This window comes from Rhamphochromis sp. 'chilingali' (assembly GCF_963969265.1).
Source record: "Rhamphochromis sp. 'chilingali' genome assembly, chromosome: 2".
Classification (NCBI taxonomy): Eukaryota; Metazoa; Chordata; class Actinopteri; order Cichliformes; family Cichlidae; genus Rhamphochromis; species Rhamphochromis sp. 'chilingali'.
In genome coordinates, this window is record NC_137930.1 from 16839866 (window position 1) to 16867425 (window position 27560).

General features: G+C 40.0%; 1 protein-coding gene across 7 annotated transcripts in view; it reads right to left on the reverse strand.

Moving 5' to 3' along the window:
• Window positions 1-27560, reverse strand: part of dab2ipb (DAB2 interacting protein b) — a 177726-nt gene that overhangs the window by 105529 nt on the left and 44637 nt on the right. For 4 of the 7 annotated variants that reach the window (XM_080874666.1, XM_080874669.1, XM_080874668.1 and 1 more), the window contains exons 2-3: window positions 10975-11093; window positions 2809-2927 (exon numbers count right to left, since the gene is read on the reverse strand). In XM_080874666.1, coding sequence (XP_080730792.1) covers window positions 2809-2927; window positions 10975-11093 — 238 coding nt within the window. The remainder of the gene's footprint in view (window positions 1-2808; window positions 2928-10974; window positions 11094-27560) is intronic. The other 3 variants (XM_080874667.1, XM_080874670.1, XM_080874665.1) reach the window with 1 other exon arrangement.

Sequence of the window (27560 nt, forward strand, 5' to 3'; positions counted from 1 at the left end):
AGAGTACTCGACTCAGGGTTGTACAGTAACACATAGAGCAGGGCGATATGGCCAAAAAAATTTAGCACGATATATATTTGAAAATTTGCGATAACGATATAACCGACGATATAATTGATGCGAGACAAAATACAACTCCACAACATTACTAGCGCAAAAAGACAACCTTCCATTTATTTTCACTTAAACAAGAAGCTGGTTTTTATGTACATTAAAGCTTTATAAAAATTTAACAGTGCAAATGCAAATTCCTTGCTGAAAGTTTAACCAAAAGGCATTTCCAGTAGAAATGGGCTGACATATCCTGAACATAACCATGTATAATATCCATCCATCCATCCATCCATCTTCATCCGCTTTATCCGAGGCCGGGTCGCGGGGGCAGCAGCCTAAGCAAAGAGGCCCAGACCTCCCTCTCCCCAGCCACCTCCTCCAGCTTATCCGGTGGTATAATATCCACTGAAGTTAAAAAGAGGTGCTTTGCAACATTAAACTGCAGTGTGCACTGCGTATTTTTCGGACCATAAGGTGCACGGGATTATAAGGCACATTAAGTGAAACAAAGCAGTCAGATAAATCAAACTTTATTAAACTCATTCTTCTTGCTTCCTCCACTTCTGTACCATTGATTCATTAATGTTGAATTCTCTGGCAGCTGCTCTATTCCCATGTTGTTGCAGTATATTAATGACTAACCTCGTATTGTGGATGGATTATCTCAGTTGTTCTCCTGACTGAAGTTTGGTCCGTTTACAGCATCCTGCCATGTGATTGCATTTGTCTCTAACCATGAGGAACCTTCACGTTAACTTTTATAAGTGGAAAAGTGTTAGTGTTCGTCCTCCAGCTTCACTGTTTATGTTATGCTAACATAGCTGTGTCGCTAGCGATCACGTAGCACATCATTATATACCAGCAGCTAGCCCAACTTCAGTAACCCTACAAACGTCACTGCTGTTTAGTTTCCTGTCTTCATTTATGTTGGAAGTGATAGCAGAGCTGTACGTTTGAATTTTTTCAGAAATCTCTCAGTCAGAACATGCTATATCATGCTTAGGTAACTAGCGAAACTAGCGAGCTAACTTCCGCTAGCTTCCTGCTAACTTCTAACTCCGTTAAATGTAATAACTTTAACTTCCAGGCATCCATGAAAACAAAACTTTATAGTTACACCTGGTTAAGCAGCAATGCTGATCGTTTTATTAAAGATGAAAGAATTTAGACAGTTTTTAAACTCTCAGTGATGCTGCAGTGTTGTTTGACCTGAAGCATACAGCGTTTAGGACCCAGATTACTCCCAGATTTAAGAGAATCTTAGTCCGACAAATATGACAATAACGACGGCTGCTTGCATGTTCTGCAAAAAAATGTGCTTTGTCGTGTATCTGACGGACAAACACCAAACCAGTTCCACATCACGGAAGTTGCACCATTTTTACAAATCAATTCTGGTTCATCTGTTTCACTCAACAATCGGCCATGTGCGTATGAAAACAAAGGCACTGGCGCATGCGCGTTTTACTCCCATTCTATCGCGATATTTCATTTTCCTATCGTTGCCTAACATTATACCGGTATTACCGTGAACGGTATAATATGGCCCAGCCCTAGTAACACATACTGTCTCCATCTGATCACAGTGTACATATGCAAACATGCAAACAGGCCATCTTAATTTGTATTAATTTCATTGACAAATTTTCCTGATAGTTTTTGTCAAGAACCTTTTTTTCTTTACTTTTTGACAAAAAGACAACGCATTTGCTATACAATCATGAAATGTACTGACACTTTCGTCAAAAAATAAAAACAAGATAAAATGTTCTAATGAGATGAGATCCAATCAGAAATTTTTTTTTTTTAAAAAGTCAAGATGAGCTTGGAAGTAATGTTCTTGCATTAGAGACGCACACATTTAATCTGCTCTCTGGAAATGGTAAAACTTTTTCTTTGAAAAAAAATGGTACAAGTATATCCCATATTCCACTGTTTCTCTTGAAAACTGGCAAAATGTCAACACTTTGGAGGAAGAGAAAAGTAGATACATTTTGCATTTGATGTCAAGGAAAATAAGTTTTATAAACCGTGAGTAGCAATTCTCATGGGTTACAACACAACAGACTTAGTCAACTAAAATAAGTAGGGTAAGTCAATGTTTTATTTAGTCTACTGTAATCTTATGATGTTTAGCTGACGAAAACTAGACTAAACTGACAGTATTACGTTTAAATTTATACAAAAATGATATTTTAGTCAAAAGAATACGTCTGAAAACTAAATCAAAGTACACAGCCTGGTGACAAAAAATGATTTTGGTCACTGCAGCCAATTTTCTCATTTAGAACAACTGTACACATGGTGAATTATTTAGTAAGCCACTTGTTCAAACTGTTAAGTGTACTCACAGCCACACTCATTTGGTTTTTTGTCAACAACAATGTTGCACATGCCTAGGCCTTACTGCAAAACCAAACAAACATATATATTATTTCAGCACAAGCTCTGACATGAATTACAGACATAACTTTAAATCCACAGCTCTACTCTGAGCCAAACATATTACTGCACGCTATGACATGACATGAGAATGGAAGGGGGAACAAACAGAAAAAGAGCACGACATATAGGGAGCGACAGACTGATTGTGGAATTCCCTTTTTTTAAAAAATTATTATTATTTGTCAGTACACCGACATTGCAATTCAATATGTCAACAGTGACCTAAATAACCTGCCGTCGGCCAAAGGATGGCACGAGAGCTGATATGCGAAGAAGCAGAGGGTGCAGGAATGATAACCAAACAATTACCTGTCATTGTCAACGCTCCTGAAGCCAGGAAGGATGTGTCTGAAGCTGGAATTGCGGTCAAGTTTGGGTTGACTCTTGGTGCGCTTAATGGAGCCCTTCAGCCGTCGACTTAGAAAGCCCTGATGCAGAGAAAGACAGTCATAAGACAGCGTCACTGCTTAACTTGGCAGTAAGACACAACATATTAATACCAGGATTTAAGCACCGCATCCTAAATTCAAGAAGAGAGCAAGTGCTCTGGATAGTTAAAGGGTAATAAATGGGTACAGATATCATATCAAAGCTAGAAAAAAAGGCTCATGCTAGAAAAGAAAAGTCCGTACAAGGTTAGACGCACAAAGCATTTCCCCAGCACACAGAGACATAAAACTACCAGCATATTGTCACAAAAAGAAGCTCGACTAAAAGAACATTGTCACACACACACAAAAATAAGGCTGATCATATGCATGAAGAAATTATAGTTTTTCCCCACATCACTAATTATGTATTTGTGACAAATCTTGCGACGTGCCCCCCCCCCCTGCAGTGTTTCTATTGATGCACCCTTTTATTGGTTTTCTCATTCTTCTTTGTCTGAGTTGTTTGCTTCTTCTGACATCTGCAATCGCACTCCCCCAAGCGCCTCACCATCTCCATGGCAACTGTTGGCTGGCATTAAAAGCGAGGGAATAATGAGACGTGGTGCATAAACAGTATGATGTTGCAAGTTTGGAGAGACAAAAAAAACAAACAAAAAACCTGATTGTTTTATCACCTTTTTGTTTTTAAAGACTTAACTGCTAAGAAACATTATTATAGACCAAGAAAACAAAAAAGGACTCGTAATTAAGAGGGTGTATGGCATCTTTGGGTGAAAGCACAAAGATGAGGGAATTTTAAAGTACGCCTGTGTGTAGGAAAAAGTAGTAAACTGGTTAGTGGTTAAACTGATCAGGTGTTCAGGCAGCTGTTTAATAGGCTCAATATCCACTGAGCAGCTTTAAGAAACAAAGTAGTTCAAAAAACCAAATACCTACAGTGATTTATCTTCATATTCTTATACAAGCTAGAGGCTAAAGGACCTCCCTGCTTCCCATTCACGCCATTAACACACCTGTATAATTACCACCTACAGTGTGAACAGGTCGCCCCAGGCAACAGCGGAATAGGGATAATTAGAGTGACTTCCAGACAGTCTGCCAGCTGATCACAGAGGAGCCCCGGCATCCTGATGAAGAACACCTGTCATCCAGGAGGCACTCTGGCCTACGAACAAAGACTTGCTAATGACAACATATTTAAGCTCACGCCAGTCATAAGAATGTTTGTGTATCATTAGCCGGCGTGTGGTATCCAGCGTCGCGTGGGATAGCCGTGTTTTTTTCAAGGCTGAAGTTAGACAGGGAAGTACGGTGACAGCACTACTGCTACTGTACTGTCAGCAGAATGCTGAGGGGAAAGTTTGTACTTTAAACAGCCATGTATTGAGTATTGAGTATTCACACAGAAGAACAGTTCTTTTTGAGTGTGCTGTTGGTGCACACTTACCATCCCACAACACAATGCTCAAAGGAAATGGAGGAGCTACTCTCAGCTGCATCTGAATTTCTAGATGGTAGCGAAACAACTGGAGGAAGACGTTTGGAAAAAGGTAAATATGAAAGTGCACAGAATCGATTTTAACACCTCAAAGAACCTGATAGCAAACGAAAACAATAGCAAAATTCCCTATGTGGCTCTGGAGGTCCAGTGTTGTGCAAAAGACTCGATGTACCCCTCATTTCTTTGGATTTTGCTTCCAAGTAACCAGACTTTTTTGCAATTTTTTTTAAAGTGGTCTTGAGCAATAATTCTTCAGCTTCTCTCAAGGTCTTACAAAGTTTTTCTTTGGGAATTGGCTGCTGAAAATGAGTAAAAAAAACTCATTTTTACTCCACTCTTGATCCTAACTACTTTCAGAAGAATGTCAAACTACTTAACAAGCCTTAAAAAAGTCAAAGTATCTTCTTTGTTACTTTGCTACTAACAGTGACAGCAGCTAAAAACTGTCTTAGTATATGTGTGCAACATGTCCTTAAAAAATTTGAGGAAACAAATGAAAGACAAAGAAGAAGCGATGCCAATTTATACAAGAACTGGACTAAAAATCTGTGGCAGCACATGAAAATTTCCAGCTCTTTGCGATTATTCAAGTGGTTATAAAGTCTTATGTGGTTTAAAGCAAGACACAGGTAATGTGCACAGATATGGTACTGCTATATAAAGAATTATAAAGGCTGTGAGATCCACAATAAACAGATTACTGTGGGTTGGTTATGAAGTTCTGTTTTGTTTTTTCAAATTAACACCAGGATGAGGGCTCAAACAATTCAGAACAACTGTTTAATATTTATTGTGACTGTGCTATAATGACATTTTAATCGGTTTTGAATACTAAATAGCAACAATCAGATTGATTTTATTTTTTGTATGCAAGCCTTATGTTGCCAGGTATTGCTAATATATGTGCATAAGCCAACAAAGAGGTGGGCAGCAAATGGCTGACGATTGCTACCTGCCACCAATGAACTCTGCTCAGGGGCTATTAGCTAAATGAACGGTGCTTAGTCACTGCTGTTAGAGAGCGAGACACCTGATGCTTTTGACAGGGCTCCTTTTTCTCGATCTAATTCGCTCTCAGTCCCGCTCTTGTATATTATTAGTTGTATAAATACATAATTCATTCATCCTGTCTGTGTATGTGAGTGCATGAGGTTTTATGTGGGCATGTGGTTAAATTAGCATAGGCGCCCATAGAAAACAAGGACAAGTCAGACACTGTGCAGCTGGAATGCATTTAGCATCACGGTTACCGACATGACGAGAAGTCTCAAAGAAAAGCTAAACGATTTTGACCTTCTGACAACAAAGACGCACCTTTCTGCATTCCAACACACCGCCATTCACAAAACCATGCTTCTTCCTCGTAAGCCCTAGAGTGTACGTGTGTGAGGCGCTTGCTACTGTTGATATATTCACAGCTAACAAATTAAAATGCCCCCCTCCCTTCGATTTGCAGAAATAAGTCAGTGAATAGAAACACGTCCCTGAAGGCGAGGTGGATTGATTAGTGGCTGCTCATTTTGTTTTTACTTCTCCCCTTGCCCTGATAGATGGCCTCGGAAGAATGGAGCAGAAAGAAAAATAGAATCCAGAAGAGAAAAAAAAAAAAAGACAGACACGTACAAAGCTATAATTTCTCTATTTCACCCTCCCCGGTGTACGCAGACACTGACGTGACATTAAAAGAGAAGACGGAAAAAGAAAAAGAAAAAAATCATAGAAAAGAAATACAAGACACCGCTCCATATATCAGTTAACCTGTCAAAGCCCTCGCAGAGCAATTAGAAAGGATACAGGTCATTAGAAGAGAATAACCTATTCTCCCCTTACACTATTTCCTCTCAAGAATGACTGATACCTATATTAACATTAGCTTATGAAGGGGTCAACGAAAAAATTTCAGCACGGAATTTGCCTTCAGCAACTCCAGAGAGCAAAGAAATAGGAGAAGATGAAGAAGCAGAAATAGAGGTTGGACCAGTCAAAAAATTGAGAAAGTGACAGCAAGTGTCTGCAGAAAAGGGATGAGCTACAGGAGCAGGATAAATGGGGAAAAAGTGGAGCACGATGTGGAGGTGGCAGAGCACGAGTTGATAGAAGAAGCAATAGAATGAAATTAAATGAGGGAGAAAGCAAAAGAATACCAAACGAGTGACAAGGTTGCTGGCGGATGGGGGCTAAAGCAGAGGAACAGCCGATGGGAGAGAGTCCAGCCGGCACTTGAAACGACAGATGCTCAAATAAGCTCGGTCCTCCCCGTGGTTAATAATCCTGGTGTTTGTCTGAACAAATGTTGGCAAACTATAGGACGCCAATTATCATACAGTAAGCAGAGATGGCTGACATCGCCGTTGGACGCTTGACCCATTCCCATTATATCTCGCTGTAGGTACTCAAAGGGAAAATGGCGAGCGACGCCAACAAAACAAAAACAAAACCTCACACCTTAATGAGAGGGCATACATCACGCCGTCACTCTGCCACGCGCCAAAGCAACTCGCTAATGAGAATACAATCTCCCGGCAGGCTCAGCTTAACGGTGTTTGAGATCTTTACATTGATTCGCTTCTCGTTCAACAATGCTGCGGTTGGTCTTCATCAGCGTTACATGTTTTTCCCCTCTAAGGTCAGGCCCTTTGCAAATTCCTATTTACACAGAAACCTAAACGGAGGCTTTATAGTGTCGCGTGTTAGTGTGAATTTCATTGAGCTCTTTAATCAATTCATACTGCCACGGTTCACAGCTAATGGGAAGGAGGGTAATAGAATATTCTGCTCATCGTGCTTGGTTTTTAACAACCTGTCTGTCCTTTATTGCACTAGGCCTCTGAAACTTAATGTCTGTCAAAAGAGTCCATCTATAATTAATACGATACTTGTTTACAGTGCAGCTCTGTACATGCCCGCTTGTGTGCGAGTATATAACAGGCCTGCATTCTTGATCGTAATCTCAGCCTGTCCAATTTCATTAAATCAGCACTAAGAGTTGTGTAATTGGGCTTTTTTCTTCTTGAAATTAAAGTAAATGCTTGCAACGAGTTAATGCTATTCCCTTGGCTTGGCAATTCCAGGCTCCCTTAATGGGGGCTGATAGAATCAGTGCCTGGACAATCAGCAGGGTGTTCCCTGCTTTCACGTCAACCTCTCTTGTCCTCCTCTAGAACAACCTGATGAAAACAAGAGACCTACCTGTCCAATTAGACCCCCTGCTATTATCTAAGAGGGGCTAGAAGGTAGGGAGAATGGAGTTAGGGAGAGATAGGATAAAGAGCTAAGTCAAATCAATCCACTCAGCTAGCGCAATCAGCGGGACGTGGACGTGAGAGACTTAGATAAGATTTATTTGTCTGCTCTTTAAAGCACTGCACATTAGAAAGTATCAAGTTGTAACTTTTACAGTCACATTTTGAACTACTATTCTTGGCTTGGCTTTGAAACATTTTTTTCTCGCCTGCTGGCGAGCAATTGTTTTAGAGAAGTTGTGCTTTTGCGTGTGCATGGATTCCACCATGCACGTGCAGATCGTGAATCCAGTCGCTGCAGAGTACATGACAAAAAAACATTTTGACAGATTTAGCTCAAGGCCTAGGAGGACTACTTTAGATGTCACCACAACTCTTTTCACTGTAGAAGAAAAGTGTGGGGTGGTTTGTTATTGCTAAAAAAAAGTAGAAGATGCAGGAGAATCACTGCCCGTCTTCTCGTTTGCGCTCCAACATTTGTGCGCGCACCATGTCTGTATCTTATCAGTCCATCCATTCAATATTCAGTTTCAATTCAAAGGGCTCTATTAGCATGAAACTATCAATAACAATAATGTTAATATGCTGTTATGATTGATTTACTGATATTTTAATAGAGTCAGTCGAATATGAAGTTCCCACTTCGCCCTCTCAGAATCTGATGACTTTTTAAAAATAATATAAATATTAAATATTTAATAAAGCTAAGAAAAAAAAATTACTTTCACAACTTCCTTTACTTGTTTTTCAGTCCTAGATACCTCCTTTCCACCCACATTAGAAAGTATGAGTGCTCAAAAATGAAAAAAATAAATAAATAAAATAAAACACATCAAAAAGTCAAATTCTATTCATTACTAGCAAAAACCTGCAATACAGATGATTTTTGCTGTGACAGTTTTGCTCATGTATGAAAACACAGACGTTAATTTAACATGCTATTTTTTTTTATCTTCATTATATCACAATATATAATGAGATGGCAAAAATGGGTTTTCATAAAAATCTAACCAGTGAATGATAAAAAGCTAAATTTTCATTGTATAATACAAAATAATCAATTGCAGACACTGCTAGCGTTGTACAACGTTGCACATGTCACGTGCACGTAATGTCAGCAATGTACACATAATGTAGACGTACCGTTGCTGTTCATTTTCAGATGATCAACTTTTGAGTGTATATAGATTATAACTAGGTAGTTTATATCGTAGGTTTAATCCAGATTTTTTAACGTGTCTAAGATGAGTTGGGGAACACACATATGCTAGGACAATTACAGAAGATATATGCACTAAGATTTAAAATATGTGTGGTGCTGTGTACGCCATGGTTATTTACTGCCTCTTAGGTTGTGGTATATTTATGTATGCTTGGCATTAAGATACATCCTGTCTCTGTCTTTAAGGCATACCTGTACTTGTTACTAAGCTCTTTGAAACTGAGTTGAAGTTGACGGTGCTTTTCCAGTAAGTCCTGTTTTTGCAGGCATTAATCAGTAGGAAACAGACATCATCAGCATAAAACATGATCTTCCCTTTTCTATCTTGGAGGAAGAGGCCAAGACCAGCATACTGTCTACAGTGTGAACACAGCAAGGTTATCTTTATAATAATATGGTTGCACATTAATCTCAATTGCATCTATCTTCAGTGTAGAAGTATCTGTATGATCTGCTAGTCTGTGTGTTGGTAAAATCATCTTGTTTCCCTTCAGTAATTTAAGCTGAAAATATTGGTCACCAAAAATAATGGTCAAATGTTACTTATAAGATGTGCAGGTAAGAATGTTGCTGTGAGGGGAACTGTTGCTGTAATCCCGACAGACGCCAGAGGGGGGCAGTATAGGGAAAAGTGCAGGAGAGGGTTAAATGTTCCCTGAGGAAGCTTGTTTTCTTTACACAAAAAGTTACTGCTGCTCATCAATAAAACATCAGAAGCAAGTTAAGTGGTCATGTGACCAGCAGTGCTGCACTCCTCTACCCTTTTCCTTTGGAAAGTACAAAGGAGCTGCTGAGGAGATGCTTACCCAGTGTCTAGCCCATCCTACCTGAGCCTCTCTGTCTCCTCCAAGCTTTTACTTCTTCATTTGGTTCTTATATTGCTCACCGCAAGCTTTCAGTTCTCCTTTTCTTTTTTACATTTCGGGAAGTCCGGTTACAGTGGTAGCATATACAATCGTAATTAAAAGGTCAGAGAACGAGCACACACACACACACACACACACACACACACACACACACACACACACACACACACACACACACACACACACACACACACACACACACACACACACACGTCCCAATACCATTTCCATCTTTTTATAAGGGCAGATTAGAGTTTTGCCATCTCTAGGTTGGCAAACTGTGATCGTCTTATATGAGTAACAGACTTTATTGTCACTCTGCAGGTGGTCCAGCACTAGTGGGTCTAGTGGGTCTACTGTTTATTGTTATTACATTGACTGTGTGCTTTTATTAGAGCACTAGAGTCATTTGAGTGCAGAATATTGCTGATGGTGGGGGAAAAGAAGGAAATGAAAGAAAGCAAATATATAATTTCTGGTTTCAGGAATGATGCAAGAGTGTGAAGCTCTTAACTAAGTCCACTGGTGTACCTGCAAAGGCTGATGGTTTATACAAAGCTAGAATATTCTTTATGAGAGACTAATTACTGAGCGTGTGTGGCTCTGCTGGCCTAACTTCGACTGTTTACAGTTCACCTCTGGGGCGACATCTCCCCGCTCATTATTTATTAATGGAAATGTGTGCCGCTAATTGCTAATTATCTTTAAATTGATGACTCATAGAGGATGCTTTTGCTTAATCAACTGGTTGTTTATCTGCTGAATTAAACATGGCAGAAAGCACAGCAGAATTATGCAACATGACAGGCAAAGCACTGCTCTGCATTTGTGTGCGCGCTTGACCGAGGAGAGGACAAGCGTGCTAGATGGCGGATGGATGCCGAGCACGAACAGGTGTGGGAGTATGTGCGTGCCTTAGCTCACTTGAACTATTCGAATGAGAATAAGAAATTTAATGAAGGTAAATCAAAATCAATGAGGGTTTGAGTGCTGAGTAGAAACCCAAATTGTGCAAATGTATTTGTGTTGCATAGACGCCAAACATCAAAGGCCCTGTTCCAAACACTTAAAGCAAATGAGTTTCAGATTGGCATCCTTCCATCTGGATGCCAGACGAGCCTTGAGAAAAAGGGGGAAAAGCAAACCTGTTCTATAAGAAACAGCCTGCTAAGGCACATCAAGGGGGAGAAAATGACAGTCAGAGAAGAAAACAAAGAAGAGGCAGAAAAAAGGAAAACAAAGACAAACTCACAGTACTCACGGTGACTCTGAAAGGCGTCGCAGCGGTGGATGTAGGCTCCATGGACGGTGTGCTCTTGTCCGAGGACCCCGGCATACTGCGGCGGCGTCCTGTCCTTTCTGGAGGAGACTCTGAACAGAGAGAAGATTTAACGTTTGGCCTTAGAATCGTAAAAACATCAATCCAATAAACTCACTAATCAGCACCTCCAAAGCCAACTAATTAACATGCTGTCCTGCACTTGCTTAAATCATTTATCAAATCATTTTATAGGAGCTGAACAGAGCTTTGGACAGAGACTAGACGGTTTCCCTTCAGTCTGCTAAGCTACATACATGGGGGTGGCATTGTTCTTCTTTCCTCTTAAGAAAACTATTTTTCCCCATATTTCACAATAGTCGTGATGCATTTTAAAGTGCACATCATGTCAAACATCACGATTGCTTTTAAAACTCGCTCAACCTTTCATTTTCAACAAACTGAAGAATCAAGAGACGAAGAAGAAACTCAAAGAGGAAGGAGAAAGACTCCAAACACAACTCGATCAAAGTGTCAGACTGACCAGGCTGACCTTTGACACAGGCAGCGTGATAGAGATAAAGGTCTGGAGCTCGTGGTGAGAAATGGGCTCAAACTGGAGTGAACTCAAAACACTCTACAAAAAGAAAAGCTTCTGATGGGTATGAAACACAACATCACAAGCTCAAACCTTAACCTAATGCTTTCATCAATTTTAGCAAAGCTTTAAGCAGACTATGAATACTTTCAGTGCTGATACACAATAGTTTAAACTTTCATAAGAACAAAAATAAGCCCTTTCATTTTTTATTTTATATTTGACATGATATAAAGACATGCACATTACATTTCCACTTCTTATTTTCCCACCCGTCACCCACTTACTAAACTCATCCGTGATATGTTATCTTACGTCTCTTGTGTAGTTTTCAGTTTTCCCTCTGAACTCAGACACACAGACCTTCATGATTTAAGAACACGCTCATCTGAATACGTTTTGAAAGAGCTGTGGAGTCAAAAACTGTGAATGTGCAAAGAACAAGCATATCTGGACACGTCCAAGAGGAATGTGAGTGATGTTGAGCATGCAAGTCCTCACAGATTTCAGACAGCCGTCACTGCAAAGTGCTAGCTCACAGGTAGAGAGCAGAATGATCAGATGTTAGGCGGTGGGTGAACTAACATCTCAGTGTTAAACAACTGATGGACTGAAAATTGATTATATACAGTAATGCACAAAAGGCTTCATAAAATTCCCATAAATTCTTTATATTCTGTTTCCAAGCAGCGAGATGTGGTTTTAACTTTTAAAGAGGTCTTGAGCAATAGTTCTCCAGGCTTTCTGGAATCTTTTCAAAGATTTTTGAGGCATCAGCTGCTTTTCCGCTCCACTCTTTGTACCTGACCATTTTTTGACGAAAGCACTTTTTCTTTCTTTCTTTCTTTCTTTCTTTCTTTGTCACACCACTTAACACTGACCTTCTGTCATTCAAGCATAAAAATAGCATTCGAGCAAACTCAAGGAATGAACTGATGTTGCATTGACAGATGCCAAACAACTTGCCAAAGAAACAACTTTAAATTGTATTTTAAATTTGTTCACCAAAGTCTCATCAGAAATTATCTTAGTGGAAGGCTGGAGGCTCTGTCATGGTTTGGGGCTGCATTTCACCCAGCGGTGTTGAGAATCTTGGCAGAACGATCTACCATGCAGCATCATGACTTGGGCTTAATGTTTTAATATGGCAAGTTGATCTGGAAATGCAATGAAAGCATACACTGGTAGCTTTCCGCTGTGTATTTTTTAAAAATCAGCCTTGGGTTGGCTTCCCCAGAGCCCTGACATTGACATTATTGAAGCAGTGTGAGATCATCTGGACAGAGGCCATTGATATATCAACTTGACTGTTGACTGTCAAGACCGTAAAAATTGTACAAACTGTTTTTCCATAAATGCTTGCATATGTCTCAATAGTTTTCTGGACTTAGTTTGTGTTTTCCGAGCAGAATATAAAGAAAGAAGACTCGAGATTTTTATACCAGCGGTCCCCAACCCCCGGGCCTCGGACCGGTACCGGTCCGTGAGTCGTTTGGTACCGGGCCGCGAGAGTTGAGGCTCGGGTGTGAAATGTATGGTTTTCAGGGTTTTTAAATCGGTTTTCAGCGTTATTTTGTTATCGTTTTTATCGTTAACTCGGTTTTCCTGGGTCTTTTCACGTGTGTTATGAATAAATCTTCTTTTTTTCGGTACCGGTACTAGTTTTATTTTGTTGTATTTATCCGCGACACCTTAAAGGCCGGTCCGTGAAAATATTGTCGGGCATAAACCGGTCCGTGGCCCAAAAAAGGTTGGAGACCGCTGTTTTATACAACAAGAGACACATTAAGAGGTCTCGGTGAGGACATGGCCTCAATTAGGACATGTTAGAACAGTTAAATGAGCTCTAATGGAGTAAATTAGATTAGTGATAAATGTGGGTAGTTGTACATGACTTTAAACATCCTCACACACACATACGCACCCATAAATCTATAGTCGGGCATCATATTTAATAGGTGCAATGACCATTTTGTTGAGATGAGGATATTACCAAAATCTTGAAAATGTTAACGTGTGATTCTTTTACAATTTTCTTAAAGTTTGACATAAAATGTCCATTATGCACCTTTTAAATATCAACTTTTGGGGAAGTTTTGATGTTGCATCAACATTGACTTTAGGGTGGAAATATTTATGCATTAGAATATTAGGTTTCAGCTAATTAAGGACTGAAGTGGCTCAGGATTGCTATGACATGACCAAAAACTGCATCAAATGTGACATGTGTCTAATATGGTATTTGCATTCGGAGCATATCCTAACAGGCCACACACAGACACACACACGGAAGATGTGTTTGTCAGTGCTGTCTTTTCTGTTCGCTCATCAAGCTGAGTTGTGCTAAATTAGCTGTCTGCTGCTTAACAGGCTGGTTGACTGTATTAAGCGCTGTTACACAGTAATTGAAGAACAAGCATAGGAATAGCACTTCCTGCTGTGCGAAGCATCCCGAGCCCACACAAAGAGAACAGAAGAGAAACGCACGTGGTCCAGAGTATCAAAAAGCAGACAGCCATAACATGCTCTGACATGGAGCGAATTCAAGTCTCTGTAATTGAAAAAGCCCGATCCTCTGAGTAGAGATCCATTGCTCTGTGAAGGCAAAGCAAACTAGCTAAGCATTAATGCCATGTTGAGCTTAGAAATGTGCAGTCAGAGATAAGATAATCAGAATTAGACTCATCTAAAACCCTTATATCTGTACAAAACAGAAAACTCAAGAGCCCTGTCTGTCAAGTGTGTCAAGATGAGTCCATGCCTACATAGAAGAGAGTCCATGTCTAGATAGGAGGGCTGCAAGGGCTGCGTACAAATCCGAGGAACACAGTGGACTTCTGTGGTGATACCTGCACCTCTCGATCTGTTATGATGCTCCACATACTATATTGTTTTTAGTATATTATACCAGACAACAAATGCATTCTGTCTAAAATAAATAAAATCAGAAAATCATTCATGAGAAAATGGGCTTGATTAGGGTTATCATCAGCACTGGCGCATTTCTCCGCTCAACTTTAATAAATGTACCCCTCCAGTTAACTTCGTCACGGAAATCTCCCCCCACTTACGTACAGCTGGCTGCTACAAGCGCTCAAGAGGGGAGCTCGCGCATAAAAGACACACACGAACACACATCGTTTAGTTCTACACTAATTGCTGTGTGTGAAACTTGCAGCCAGCGCTTCCACATGTTTTCAACATCTGCGTGCGATGGATCTTCACAAGCGCGTGGAATTTGCCCCCACACCACCCTCTCGCTATAACTCGCTCCCGTATCCGACTCTAACCCGCAAGCAGACGGCGAGCTGTAAACAGTCGTACTCAATGAAATTTAAATTAATAAACACCAGTTCCAATCAGAATCCGGAAGAAAACGATGAAAGAGCTGCGCTGCGCTGCATGTGGTGGCTGGTCTCAGACTGTTGAAACATCCTGCTTGGGGGCTCTGGGGAACTGCTATTAACTGTAGCTATTTTAAGATTTAAAGGTGTGTGTGTTGGTGCACGTGTGTGTTTGGGAGCTGCATTTGTAAGGTCAGAGGATCAGAGATCACAGGGAGCTCACAGACAGCAGCTGGGTCAAAAGGGTGTTACCGGAAAACCAAGTGTCAAAGACCTAAGGCCATACAGTGCACTGTTCTCACCTCCTTTCTGTTTCTCATTGATGACTTCTTCATTTCTTTATCCAGCTAATTGTCTTACCTTATCACGAGCTCGTTTATTTTCTTCAATCTGTCCAAAAACTGCATCGTCACACCTTCATCTCCTAAAAACTAACCTCTATCCCCCATCAGCACCTACTACAAAAAAGAGCCATGCTTCTGTTTTGACTCCACCCACAGCTGGAAGTGCTAGTTTGAGCCCTTGGGGGCTTAAAACAGTATAAACCAACTGATAGCTGGGAGTTTAGAATATGTGCGCCCAGGCTGCACTCTGTCTGGCCAGCAGAGCCAGACAGAGTGCAGCCTATGAGTGAATGCACTTGACCTTTAAAGGAGAAATATTAGACTTTTTGGCAACAGCCTCTCTCCCCTAACCCTCAACTGGTCATGGAAGATGACTGCCTCTCCCTAAGCTGGAAGTTTGTTTCTGCTGGAGGTTTCTGCCTGTTAAAAGGGAGTTTTTAAAGGACGCAGGATTTTGAGACTATCCCACTTCTTGGCCCTATACTCCGAAGTGAAGTGCAATCAGGATAAACAACATAAAGTTGGGTATCAATTTGCCAAGTTAACACAGGGCTTCCCCTGTGCGTTCCCATTAAAGGTGTGGTGTTGGGAACATTTAACCAATCTTAAACGTGTGTTTCACAGAAAATGATCCCTATGAGTGTAAATGGCCTGCATTTGTATAGCGCTTTTCTAGTCCCTAAGGACCCCAAAGCGCTTTACACTACATTCAGTCATTCACACACACATTCACACACTGGCGATGGCGAGCTACATTGTAGCCACAGCTGCCCTGGGGCGCACTGACAGAGGCGAGGCTGTCGAACACTGGCGCCACCGGGCTCTCTGACCACCACCAGTAGGCAAACATGGGGTTAGTATCTTGCCCAAGGATATTTGGCATGCAGCCAGGAGGCAGCCTGGGATCAAACCACCGACCTTTTGATTAGTGGCTGACCTGCTCTGCCACAGATGATGATAAAATGGTGATTAAAAATCTCTAAAGAACATTCTAGTAAAATTAGAGCATATGGAAACTTCAAACTGGATACATGTATTCAATTATAAATATTATAGATGTCGTATGACGATTAAACCTATCCGGTTGTTCAGTCTGACGTCACTAGCCGTGTCTGGGCCTAAACTCCGCTGCAGGTCCATATATCAAACGATCACTGTGGCATTACTGAGAGTTGAAAAACTGTCTAAAGTCTTTCATCTTTAATAAAATGATCAGCGTTCTGCTCTACCAAGTGTAACAATTGAGTTTAACATCCAGCCATCCATGAAAACGGAATTTATGACATTTAACGGAGTTAGAAGTTAGCAGGGAGTTAGCTCGCTAGCTTCTATCTAAATACAATATAGCATGTCCTGACTGCGGGGTTTTGGAAACAAATTAAAACGTACAGCTCTGTTATCACTTCCAGCATAAATGAAGACAGAAAACTAAACAGCAGTGACGTTTGTAGGGTTACCGAAGGGCTAGCTAGTATATAATGATGTGCTATGTGACCACTAGCGACACAGCTATGTTAGCATAATATAAACAAGCTAACTTTTTTTCCACTCGATAAAAGTTAACGTGAGTGTTCTCGGTGGTCAGGAACAAATGTAATCGCATGGCAGGATGCTGTAAAAGGACCAAACTTCAGCCAGGAGAACAACTGAGATAATCCATCCACAATACGAGGTTAGTCATTCATATACTGCTGCATGTGCTGGGCTGTAGTTACATCCTAAGGTTTTAAAAACTGAGCTTAAATAAATGATTAGCGGTAATAAAAGCCGAGGGAGGTCAACAGTGATCACTGACTGTTTTAGGAGCTTTTTGAGATCAAATAGAAGAAAATACATAACATTAAACATGTTAACAACACAAAAGCCATATTAAACGCAGACTACTTTAGACCCGGAAGTAGGATTCGTCGCGTCATCACTGAACAACCGGATTAAATATAAAAATGGAATTCAATAGGCTTAATCGTCATAGAAATTTAATATGAGGTCAGTAAGTACAATAGTGACTTGTTATAGGTTCCTCAGTTCCTCTAATCTGGAGCAGGTTAGGATTACAGAGTAAGTTGCCATGGAGATTTAATCTGATAAGAAATGAACCACTATCATAGTACAGAAAGCCCAGAGTTAACCCTTGAATTACATGGAAAAGACAAAATCCGGCTTTGTGGTATAGATCTCTGGAAGCAAACTGTGATATTTAATACTCCCAGTTAAGCATTACCTACCCAGTACACCTATCCAGTTGTGTTGATAAAGAAAAGAACTATCCAAATCAGGTAGTCAGATGTCAGACAGAGAACACTGATAACATCTAGTTAATTATCAATGTGAAAACAGGTCCAGTGTGGAATATTTTGCATACCAGCACGCTTTTTGCATGGCTGTACCAATGTGCTTCTGTTTTAAAGCAGGGTGAAATAAAAACAATGCCTGACTTCCTACGTAGACATTGTTCTTTTACATGAACGGATTATGTTTATAACCACAAGGAGCAGGTTGTGCCAAGTGCCTTTGTGATAACTGATGAAATTGTAAGGAAGATATTGTTGTACAGGGTTTTTTAATCTACCTTCAAATGATTTGAAAAAGAACATTCAGTATCAGCCTTCCTTTTTTTCCTCCCCCGAAACAAATGACTGACAATTAAAAGTTCCTCTGTGTCCCTGAAAACATGATTCATCTGTTACATATACATTGATACTGCTGTTCTTATGAGTTAATACAACATAGCATGCTTTTATGCCAGATAACTAAGACAGGACAAAAAACAGAATAGGCCTGTTAAATGACAAGATTTCTTATAAATAAAGTTTGTGTTTTCATTTATTGTCACCAAATTACACTGTGTGCATATCCCGCTATATAAAAAGACAAACTGAGTGCTTTAAAAACATTTACATGGCTTATTTAATATGCTTAAACTTGCTACGTTGTTGTTTGCTCTTCCTTACCCTTACCTAAAGTATGTATATAATATCACAGATAACAAACAGACAAAATAGGGACCTGCAGAAACCCTCTGATAACCCTATTATTAGGGATCAGTATTATTACTTTGTATTTATAAATCTACATCATTCTACACTCTTTCTGAATGGCAGCTAAGAAAATTCTATGACTGTTTTATATTTAATTTATGAATGATCAGTCATTATAACAATGACTGCAATAATCAGGTTACATAAATAAATAAATTTGGACAATCAAGAATTCCATTTGATAGGAAAAACAATTATTGGCCAACATACACAACGTATTCTAAATGTCAGCACTAGATTTCACCAAAACAAACGCCAAAGACGCCTATCTAATTTTTATATGTAGCACCAGATTTTATTTTTTAAATAAATCTGTTATATAGTCAACAAAATAGTGTTAATCCCTCATCACAATTGCTACACAGGTTTACACCCATTATCTTTTGCTTTTATGAAATTTTTGTTTTTCTCCTCCTTTCAAATTTTAAACAACCTCTAAATATAATTTAGAAGGAGATTATGTTGTGCTTTGTACAATATCAGTGTGGTGCATAGCTCAACTAAATCAGAATGTTTTAAGGCATGCAGTTTAGCCCTCTGTAGAACCTGGGACCATTTCGTGGCCTTTGCGTTTTTTAATTCCACGCCATTTCCACTGTGTTTAATGGAGTATAGCCAAATTTTCAAACATGTATTTTTTTCCCATTTTATTTTAAAATTTCAGTCTGAGTTTTTTAAATGAGCTTAAATGGCTGAATAAAAGGCATACATCCACTATCGAACCTCGTGGCCGATTTGTGCCCCATTGAAACCCATTATAAACGCTATTTTTCACGCCAGAAAAATTACGGTCAAAGGGATCGTCAGGTTTCCAGCTTAGGTTTCGTTTTGGACTACAGGCCTTAGAGTTGTAATTTTTTTATTTGTCCACCGGGTGGCGCCCTTGCTCCACATGTGACGCCTGCTGGAACATACACATGTTCTCCAGCGGCCTGCTCAAGACAGATACCCGGAAAAGGCAGACTAATTTCCCACGTACAGCAGCAGCTTGGCCCGCTGCTCGTTCCGGACCATTTTCTGACCTTAGGTTCGTTTGAGGGTGCATTAATTTTTTTTAATCAACAGGAAATGACGTATTTGTTTTCACGTGGTAGCGGAAGTGTGTGCTGCAGACACGGGAACCGAACCATATGCTCCGGCGCTGCGCGAAACACACCCGCGGCAGAGGCACTCCTCCCCGGGGGAGCAGGAGCAGCAGCGCCGCCTGGGGACATTTTTGGCTTCTGCAAAAAAAATTAAAACCGGATCGAAATTAATGTTCGTGCCAATCTTTTGTCCATCTAAAGGCCTAATTATAATAACAATAAAATATTACTTCAAATGTTTTTTTTGGAAAATATTTTATGTTTTATGTTTTATGTTTTTGGGGCAAAAAAAGCAGTGCGCTCATGTGACGAAACCGGGATATAAAGGGTTAAAATCCGCGAAATGTAATTAAAACTTGACATGAATATTTCAAGGAGAAGTAGGTCTAAAAGATTGGCTAATTTAAAGTGGAATAAAATATTAATATATAAATTTTTTATAGCACTTTTTGGGCGTGGTCGATAGTGTGCATTTTATGAAATGCGCTCCTGGAAAAAAAATAAAAGGCGATCGAAATGACTGTTGGTGCCAATCTTTAGTCCATCTAAAGGCCTAATTATAATAACAAACAAATATTACTTCAAATGTTTTTTTTGGAAAATATTTAGTTTTTTTGTTTTTTGGGGCTAAAAAAACAGGGCGCTCATGTAATAAAACTGGGATTTAAAGGGTTAAAACAATGAAAATATAATTAAAACTTGACATGGATATTTTAAGCAGAAGTAGTTTTAAAAGATTGACTAATTTAAAGTAGAAAAAAATATTGATATATAACATTTTTAGAGCACTTTTGGGGCGGGACCATTTTTTGGTCCCGAGGTTCACGAAAGGATGGGATTTTGAGGTCCTACCAAGGGTTTTAATGAATCTTGCACTCGCTTGTTCATAATAATCAGATTAGAGCAGAGCGATATGGCCAAAAATATTTATCACGATATATATTTGAAAATTTGCGATAACGATATAACCGACGATATAATTGATGCGAGACAAAATACAACTCCACAACATTACTAGCGCAAAAAGACAACCTTCCATTTATTTTCACTTAAACAAGAAGCTGGTTTTTATGTACATTAAAGCTTTATAAAAATTTAACAGTGCAAATGCAACTTCCTTGCTGAAAGTTTAACCAAAAGGCATTTCCAGTAGAAATGGGCTGACATATCCTGAGCATAACCATGTATAATATCCACTGAAGTTAAAAAGAGGTGCTTTGCAACATTAAACTGCAGTGTGCAGTACGTATTTTTCGCACCATAAGGTGCACGGGATTATAAGGCACATTAAGCGAAACAAAGCAGTCAGATAAATCAAACTTTATTAAACTCATTCTTCTTGCTTCCTCCACTTCTGTACCATTGATTTATTAATGAATGAATTCTGCTCTATTCCCATGTTGTTGCAGTATATTAATGACTAACCTCGTATTGTGGATGGATTATCTCAGTTGTTCTCCTGACTGAAGTTTGGTCCGTTTACAGCATCCTGCCATGTGATTGCATTTGTCTCTAACCATGAGGAACCTTCACGTTAACTTTTATAAGTGGAAAAGTGTTAGTGTTCGTCCTCCAGCTTCACTGTTTATGTTATGCTAACATAGCTGTGTCGCTAGCGATCACGTAGCACATCATTATATACCAGCAGCTAGCCCAACTTCAGTAACCCTACAAACGTCACTGCTGTTTAGTTTCCTGTCTTCATTTATGTTGGAAGTGATAGCAGAGCTGTACGTTTGAATTTTTTCAGAAATCTCTCAGTCAGAACATGCTATATCATGCTTAGGTAACTAGCGAAACTAGCAAGCTAACTTCCGCTAGCTTCCTGCTAACTTCTAACTCCGTTAAATGTAATAACTTTTGTTTTCATGGATGGCTGGAAGTTAAACTTCATAGTTTCACCTGGTTAAGCAGCAATGCTGATCGTTTTATTAAAGATGAAAGGATTGAGACAGTTTTTAACTCTCAGTGATGCTGCAGTGTTCGTTTGACCTGAAGCATACAGCGTTTAGGACCCAGATTACTCCCAGATTTAAGAGCATCTTAGTCCGACAAATACGACAATAACGACGGCCGCTTGCATGTTCTGCAAAAAAATGTGCTTTGTCGTGTATCTGACGGACAAACACCAAACCAGTTCCACATCACGGAAGTTGCACCATTTTTACAAATCAATTCTGGTTCATCTGTTTCACTCAACAATCGGCCATGTGGGTATGAAAACAAAGGCACTGCGCATGCGCGTTTTACTCATATTCTATTGCGATATTTCATTTTCCTATCGTTGCCTAACATTATACCGGTATTACCCTAAATCAGATCCATTTATAATTCTTATACCGTTCCTTTGTAGTATATAAAACATTAATCCATGTTGCTACAGTTTAACTCCATGTGTGTTCTTGGGGGAACTACGAGCTATACTGGTTAGATGTTTTGTGAAGCTCTATTCTATACAAGTCATCTAATAGTATTCTCCTGGCAAATCAGTAGTTCAACAATGAAGGTTTACTATTCAGTTACTCAGACCAGATACAAATTTACCAATAAACCCAAAAGGGTTCTGCATTGTGTTTGTAGCCATTCTGTCTGTTTGTTCATGATGTTTAGAAATGTTAGGATTTTTCCCTTTTTTTCCCCCTTTACATTTACATTAATTCATAGAAAAACTTTGTATAAAAATATAAGAGTGATACATATACACTGTGCGCTTTTTGTGAGATTTTCCCAGAGACTAGCTCCTATTTATTTATTTCCATTTACTTTTAGACAGCCTTTACTCTTTATTTGGTTGTTCTGACTTTAGTGAGAGCAGCTCAAAAGCATTTCACCTCATCAGTTTGATTTGACTCTTTCCCAAATTCCACATTCATAAATGCAAATTCTCAAAGACAACGCTATACCACCTCATTTCTTGGAGGAAATTGAACTCTGCGTACCCACAATTTATTCTTAAACAATAAGGTTTTAAAAGCCATTATTATTTGTAACTTTTTCATTATGTTTATTTGACATCATTGTAACACACACACACACACACTTCTTTGTCTATTGTATTACATTTGTATTTTAACCATTAATAAATCAATCAAAAAGAAGCTTCAACATTAGTATTCTGGACACTGCCAGGTTTTGTTTTTTTTAAATCAGAAGTTGGATGAAATTGTTGAGTACTAAAATTAGCCGCAACCGCTAGTTAGCATGTTGCATTTATAAACTCATATATTGACTAATTAGTGCCAAGTAACTAATAAACCACTTAAAACTGAAACAGAAACTTCTGGGATGATTTAAACTACACAGCAAGATATAATACTAACCTATTAACGATGATCCAAAAGGGACAAACAGCACAGACACGTTACAGAGGTCCAGTTTAATAACTTGTAGTGGATGATACCTAACGGACACATCAAGGCAGCCACACCCCTTACTCAATTGAATTAGTTAAGGTAGTTTAAAATGTTGTTTTTTTTTTTGGGGGGGGGGGGGGGGGGGGGTTTAATCACTGCACTCAGAGTTGTTGTGTGGAAGAGAAACTATGTATAGAGACCAAAACTGCATTTAGAACCATCTTTTAAATATATCCTTTATTTACAGGTATTTAAAGGTTATTATAATGTAGATGGACTCCTTTTTAGCGCCAACCTTGCTTGGCATCTAGAACAGTTTCCCCTTAAATACTAGTGGTAAAACAAAAACATGATTTTATTTAAACAGCTTCACTGTGTGACCAAATATGGTGTTATAAAAGCGACAACAGTAAAACCAGCTGAAAGTTTTCCTGAAGTTTGACAGATCTATGGAACGACTTGAAACCAATCACTAATCGAGCCCCGGCTCGGACAGTCTCAGTCGTTGTGTCCTTGAGCAAGAACTTCACCCGTTACTTACTGGTGGTGGTCAGAGGGCCCGGTGGCGCCAGTGTCCGGCAGCCTCGCCTCTGTCAGTGCACCCCAGGGCAGCTGTGGCTACAATGTAGCTCGCCATCACCAGTGTGTGAATGAGTGGATGACTGAATGTAGTGTAAAGCGCTTTGGGGTCCTTAGGGACTAAGTCAAGCGCTATACAAATGCAGGCCATTTACCAAGGTTTAAATACAACAACAGCAGCAAAACTGTGCTCACTGTGCTAATGCACTGAAGGTTTAACTACAGGATCCTGTTATCAGTGTTTCAAGAAGTCTATACCCTCAGGGTTGGAAAATAGCCCCCGCAGAGATTGCAGAGTTCTTGTGTTATGACAGGAGGGGGAAAAAAGCAGAAGAGAGATAACACACACACATACACGCACACAAACACACTCTGTCTCTTTCACTTCAGACCAATGAAAACTTGCAGAAAAAAAAGAAATAAATAAAATCACAGGCTGTCAGACTGTGTTTGCTCTGTTCTCTCTACCTGGATGACTATCTTGTCTCAGTCCACCCCGGCTCTCATCACGGCTGCTTCACAAATACATCGTTTTTCTGTTTTCCCCTCAACTAAAAGAAACTCAATTTTTAGACTTTAAACTAACTTTTAATTTTTTCTCAGATCTCAGGTCTTTTTAGTGGAATATCTCACTTCATGCTCAGTCTATGTAACAGAAGTCACGGGAGAGGCCCACCCAGGCACACGCTGTACCGCGACCACAGCTTTGAGCCATCAAACTTAATGGCTATTCTAAAGCATGTTTTGGTGAGCGAGATCTGTTTGCATCTGTTTCCTCACATGTACACAGAAACCATGATGTGTTGACGCTGAGCTGTGGGGACAGCGCTGGACTTTTGACCTATGGGATTTGTATTTACTCAGTGCGGGGATGATGGGGCGATAAAGAGGTGCTGCTCAGTCTCCTTGGAGAGGCTCTTGACACCAGGGAATAAAAGAGAATTATTTCAGCCTGCAAAAGTCACTGGTGCAGACACAAACGACGGTCACTTAGCTGTGATTGGGCACCAAGGTCCATCCCTAAGTCAACACGCAAACGCACATCAAAGAAACATGAAATCATCCTTGAATTTAATACTAACACCTCAATGAGGAATGTAGAGCCTCAGCTTTCTGTCAGCTTTGTGCAACCAGCTGATGGATAAATTACAAGTACTGATGCACAAAGCATCCAGCGGCGGAACAGCTGACTACTTCTTATCTACAAGGAAAATAGATCCACATCCAACAACATGCAAGTGATATGAAGAAAGAGAGCAGCTTTGGTTTGTGTTTAGCTTGGCGCATTCGTGCCTTTGTGTGCAGCTTGTTATGGAAAAGCACAGGAGAGGGATGGAGGAGGAGGAGAAGTGGGGCAAAGAAGGAGGAAGTTTGTGTTTGTGCAGAGGGCGACTCAGCTGCAGCATTCCTGTAAGTGCTGGCTGATATCCTACTAACTTCAATAACATCCACTAGTGCACTAGCACTCACACAGATATGGAGCGAGTGTCCCATGCTGACCCGACAAATTACAGGGAAAACCCAAACCTTTGAGTCCCTGTAGTGAGGGGAATCTGTGGAGCTCTTTTCCTGACATGATTGGGTCAGCTTGAAGGAAAGGGTCACTGCAAATCAATACAGAGTTGCTCTGAGTGTGAGAAAACACTTGTATCCTGACGGGAATTGCATCTTCCACTATCACCGAATGGTTTGAAGGGTTTGAAGACTATATCAATTATATTCGCTAACTTTAACAGTCACCAGACTTCAGGCGAACTGAACTTCTATGGGAGTTATCAGACTTGTGGAAGACAAGTTTCCCCCCTTAAGATTCTTGGAGACTTGAGGGGTCAAAGTCAAGATGCCCTGGAGCTCTTTCAGAGTCAAGCGATGGTGCGCCATATTAACTAAGGTGCTCACGCAGTCCTCTGTGCAAGCCTTTAAAATGTTTTCCTCTGAGGAATACAAATTGCACACGGTGAACTCAAACTCCAGCCTCCTGGCTTCACAATATTTGTTCTCAATCTTTGTGTTTTGTCGATCGCATTATTACAGACAAGTCCCAACAATACAAACCACAATATGCGCTACAGTGCTTTCAGTGTCGTTGTATTTTGATTATTCTTTTTGTCTGTTTTTTAACTTTGTGTTTAAACATCACTCTGCATTTAATCATTACTTAGCTATCTTCCACACTGAGCCTTTTGTCTCACCTCTGTGCCCTAAACCCCCACTCGGTAGTGCTGTGGGATACTGCAGATTTTATCTATCAAATACCCATTAAATACAGGGCCAGTGTTGCCGATACCAAAACCGATACTGGTGTTTTTAACCTATAATGGTGGCTGTAGGAGAGAGCAGTATGTCATGATTTATGAGAAGAATCATCATTAATTTGCACATTTTTGACCACTAAATATCAGTGATTTTTACTTTCCCCAGTAATTAGTTAATACAACAAAACACACATTTCAGCTTTTCATGTATTTTGAATGTTTTTTTGAGACCTGGAATATAAACACGCCTGTCTCTAAAGCCCTTTGGGTCAGCTTCTGTTGTTTAAATGTGCTAATGCCTCCACCTCTACCAGCCGATCACTGCAGACGGCTCCCCCCCCGAACCTGGTTCTGCTTTTTTGTTCCCACTGTCATCAAGCGCTTCTCACAGGAGGTTGTTTAATTTACAGTTTCTATGTTGTATGATTGTAAAGCACCTTGAGGCAGCTGCTGGTGTAATTTGGCGCTATATACTGTAAATAAAACTGAATTCTGTTAATTTAAGGATGACGATGGCTAAAATGCACCAACTGATATCATTAACGTCCCATTTTCACAATTTCCACTGTCAACTGTGTTTCTGTGTTCTTGCACATACCATAAGAAAATAACCATTTTCAGTGACACATACAGTCCGCTGCATGTTGACAGGCAATAATCTTCTATATTTCTGCAGCTATTTCGCAAAAACTACTCCTGCCTTGTAATCTGAGTTGATATCTATGGATTTGGGGGGCGGGGGGGAATTTGCTTGCACCTGTCAGGCTGTTAGTGGAGTCTTTTTTTGGGTGCTCAGAAACACTGCATCGTCTGGCCCATCTCCATGACTCACCGGGCTGGTGGGTGGGTTGGGGGGTAAACAAGGACACAGACTTCAGTAAAGATCTGAGAGTAATCCTGGGTTAAACACTGCGTTGATGCAGAGAGGTTCTGATGGCTCCACTTTACTGCCACACTGCTATATTAGCTGTCTCTCCGTTTCACGTCTCTGCTTTCTATTATATGATCGTTGAGGCAAAGCGATAACATTATCACTCATCCTTTTAATACAGAACTGGCAAAGTCAGTGGGAAATACTTTTTTCTCCACGCAAACTTGATCCCACATATTCTCCAGCCTCTCGACCTGATTGTACGCATCTGCGGAGAATGAAGTCAAAAATACCGAAAGAATCATGTTGCCTGTGTTGATTAGTGAAGTCTTTACTAAAACATGACTTTAATCACAGAGAGGAGGCTCGGGAGCAAGCTGCAGAGACAGATCAAAGGGCTAATCTGTTTTAGAGAAAACAGCAAAGTGATTCCTTTGGCATTGAAGTTGAGGCTGAACCTGGCACCACTTAGCTCTAATACCCTCTTTTTTACCCCCCTCTCTCTCTGACATGTTAAAATTTAAAGCAGCTGAACACTCAGGGACAGAAAGCCAGAATGCGGACTTATTTGACTTCCTGAGTTTCAGTGGGAATGTGACGTGGGAGTGAGAAACTGAGTCACCACGGCTGTCTGAATTGTTGTCAACGCATTTCCCCATCTATAAGCCCGAACTCGGTCCTCACTTCCCATCAGTAGATATCAGCGCGAACAAACACAAGCACTCGCACACAGCATAAACAACCTGACATAAATTAAACGTGACGCAGTAGCACGGATCAAAAGTGTTTCTCGGTAATGACCCATTGAGAATATGATTACGAGCAATAGCTGTCAGTGGTAATGCATTATTGAGTTGTTATTGAGCAATTCAAACACTTTCTTGCAGACTGTCGGCAGCAGCGCTTTCTGTGCTGTTGTGCTATTTGATGCAGTTGTTACTTGTGTGACTGCACTGAATATTAGTGGTGCAACGGATAAAAAAATCTGATGGTTCGGATCGGATCACGGTTTTAAGTCATGGATCGGATCAATTTTCGGATCAGCAAAAAAAGACAAAAATGTAACATTTACTTATTCACTTATTGAAGTATTTTTTGCCTGTTAAAAACATT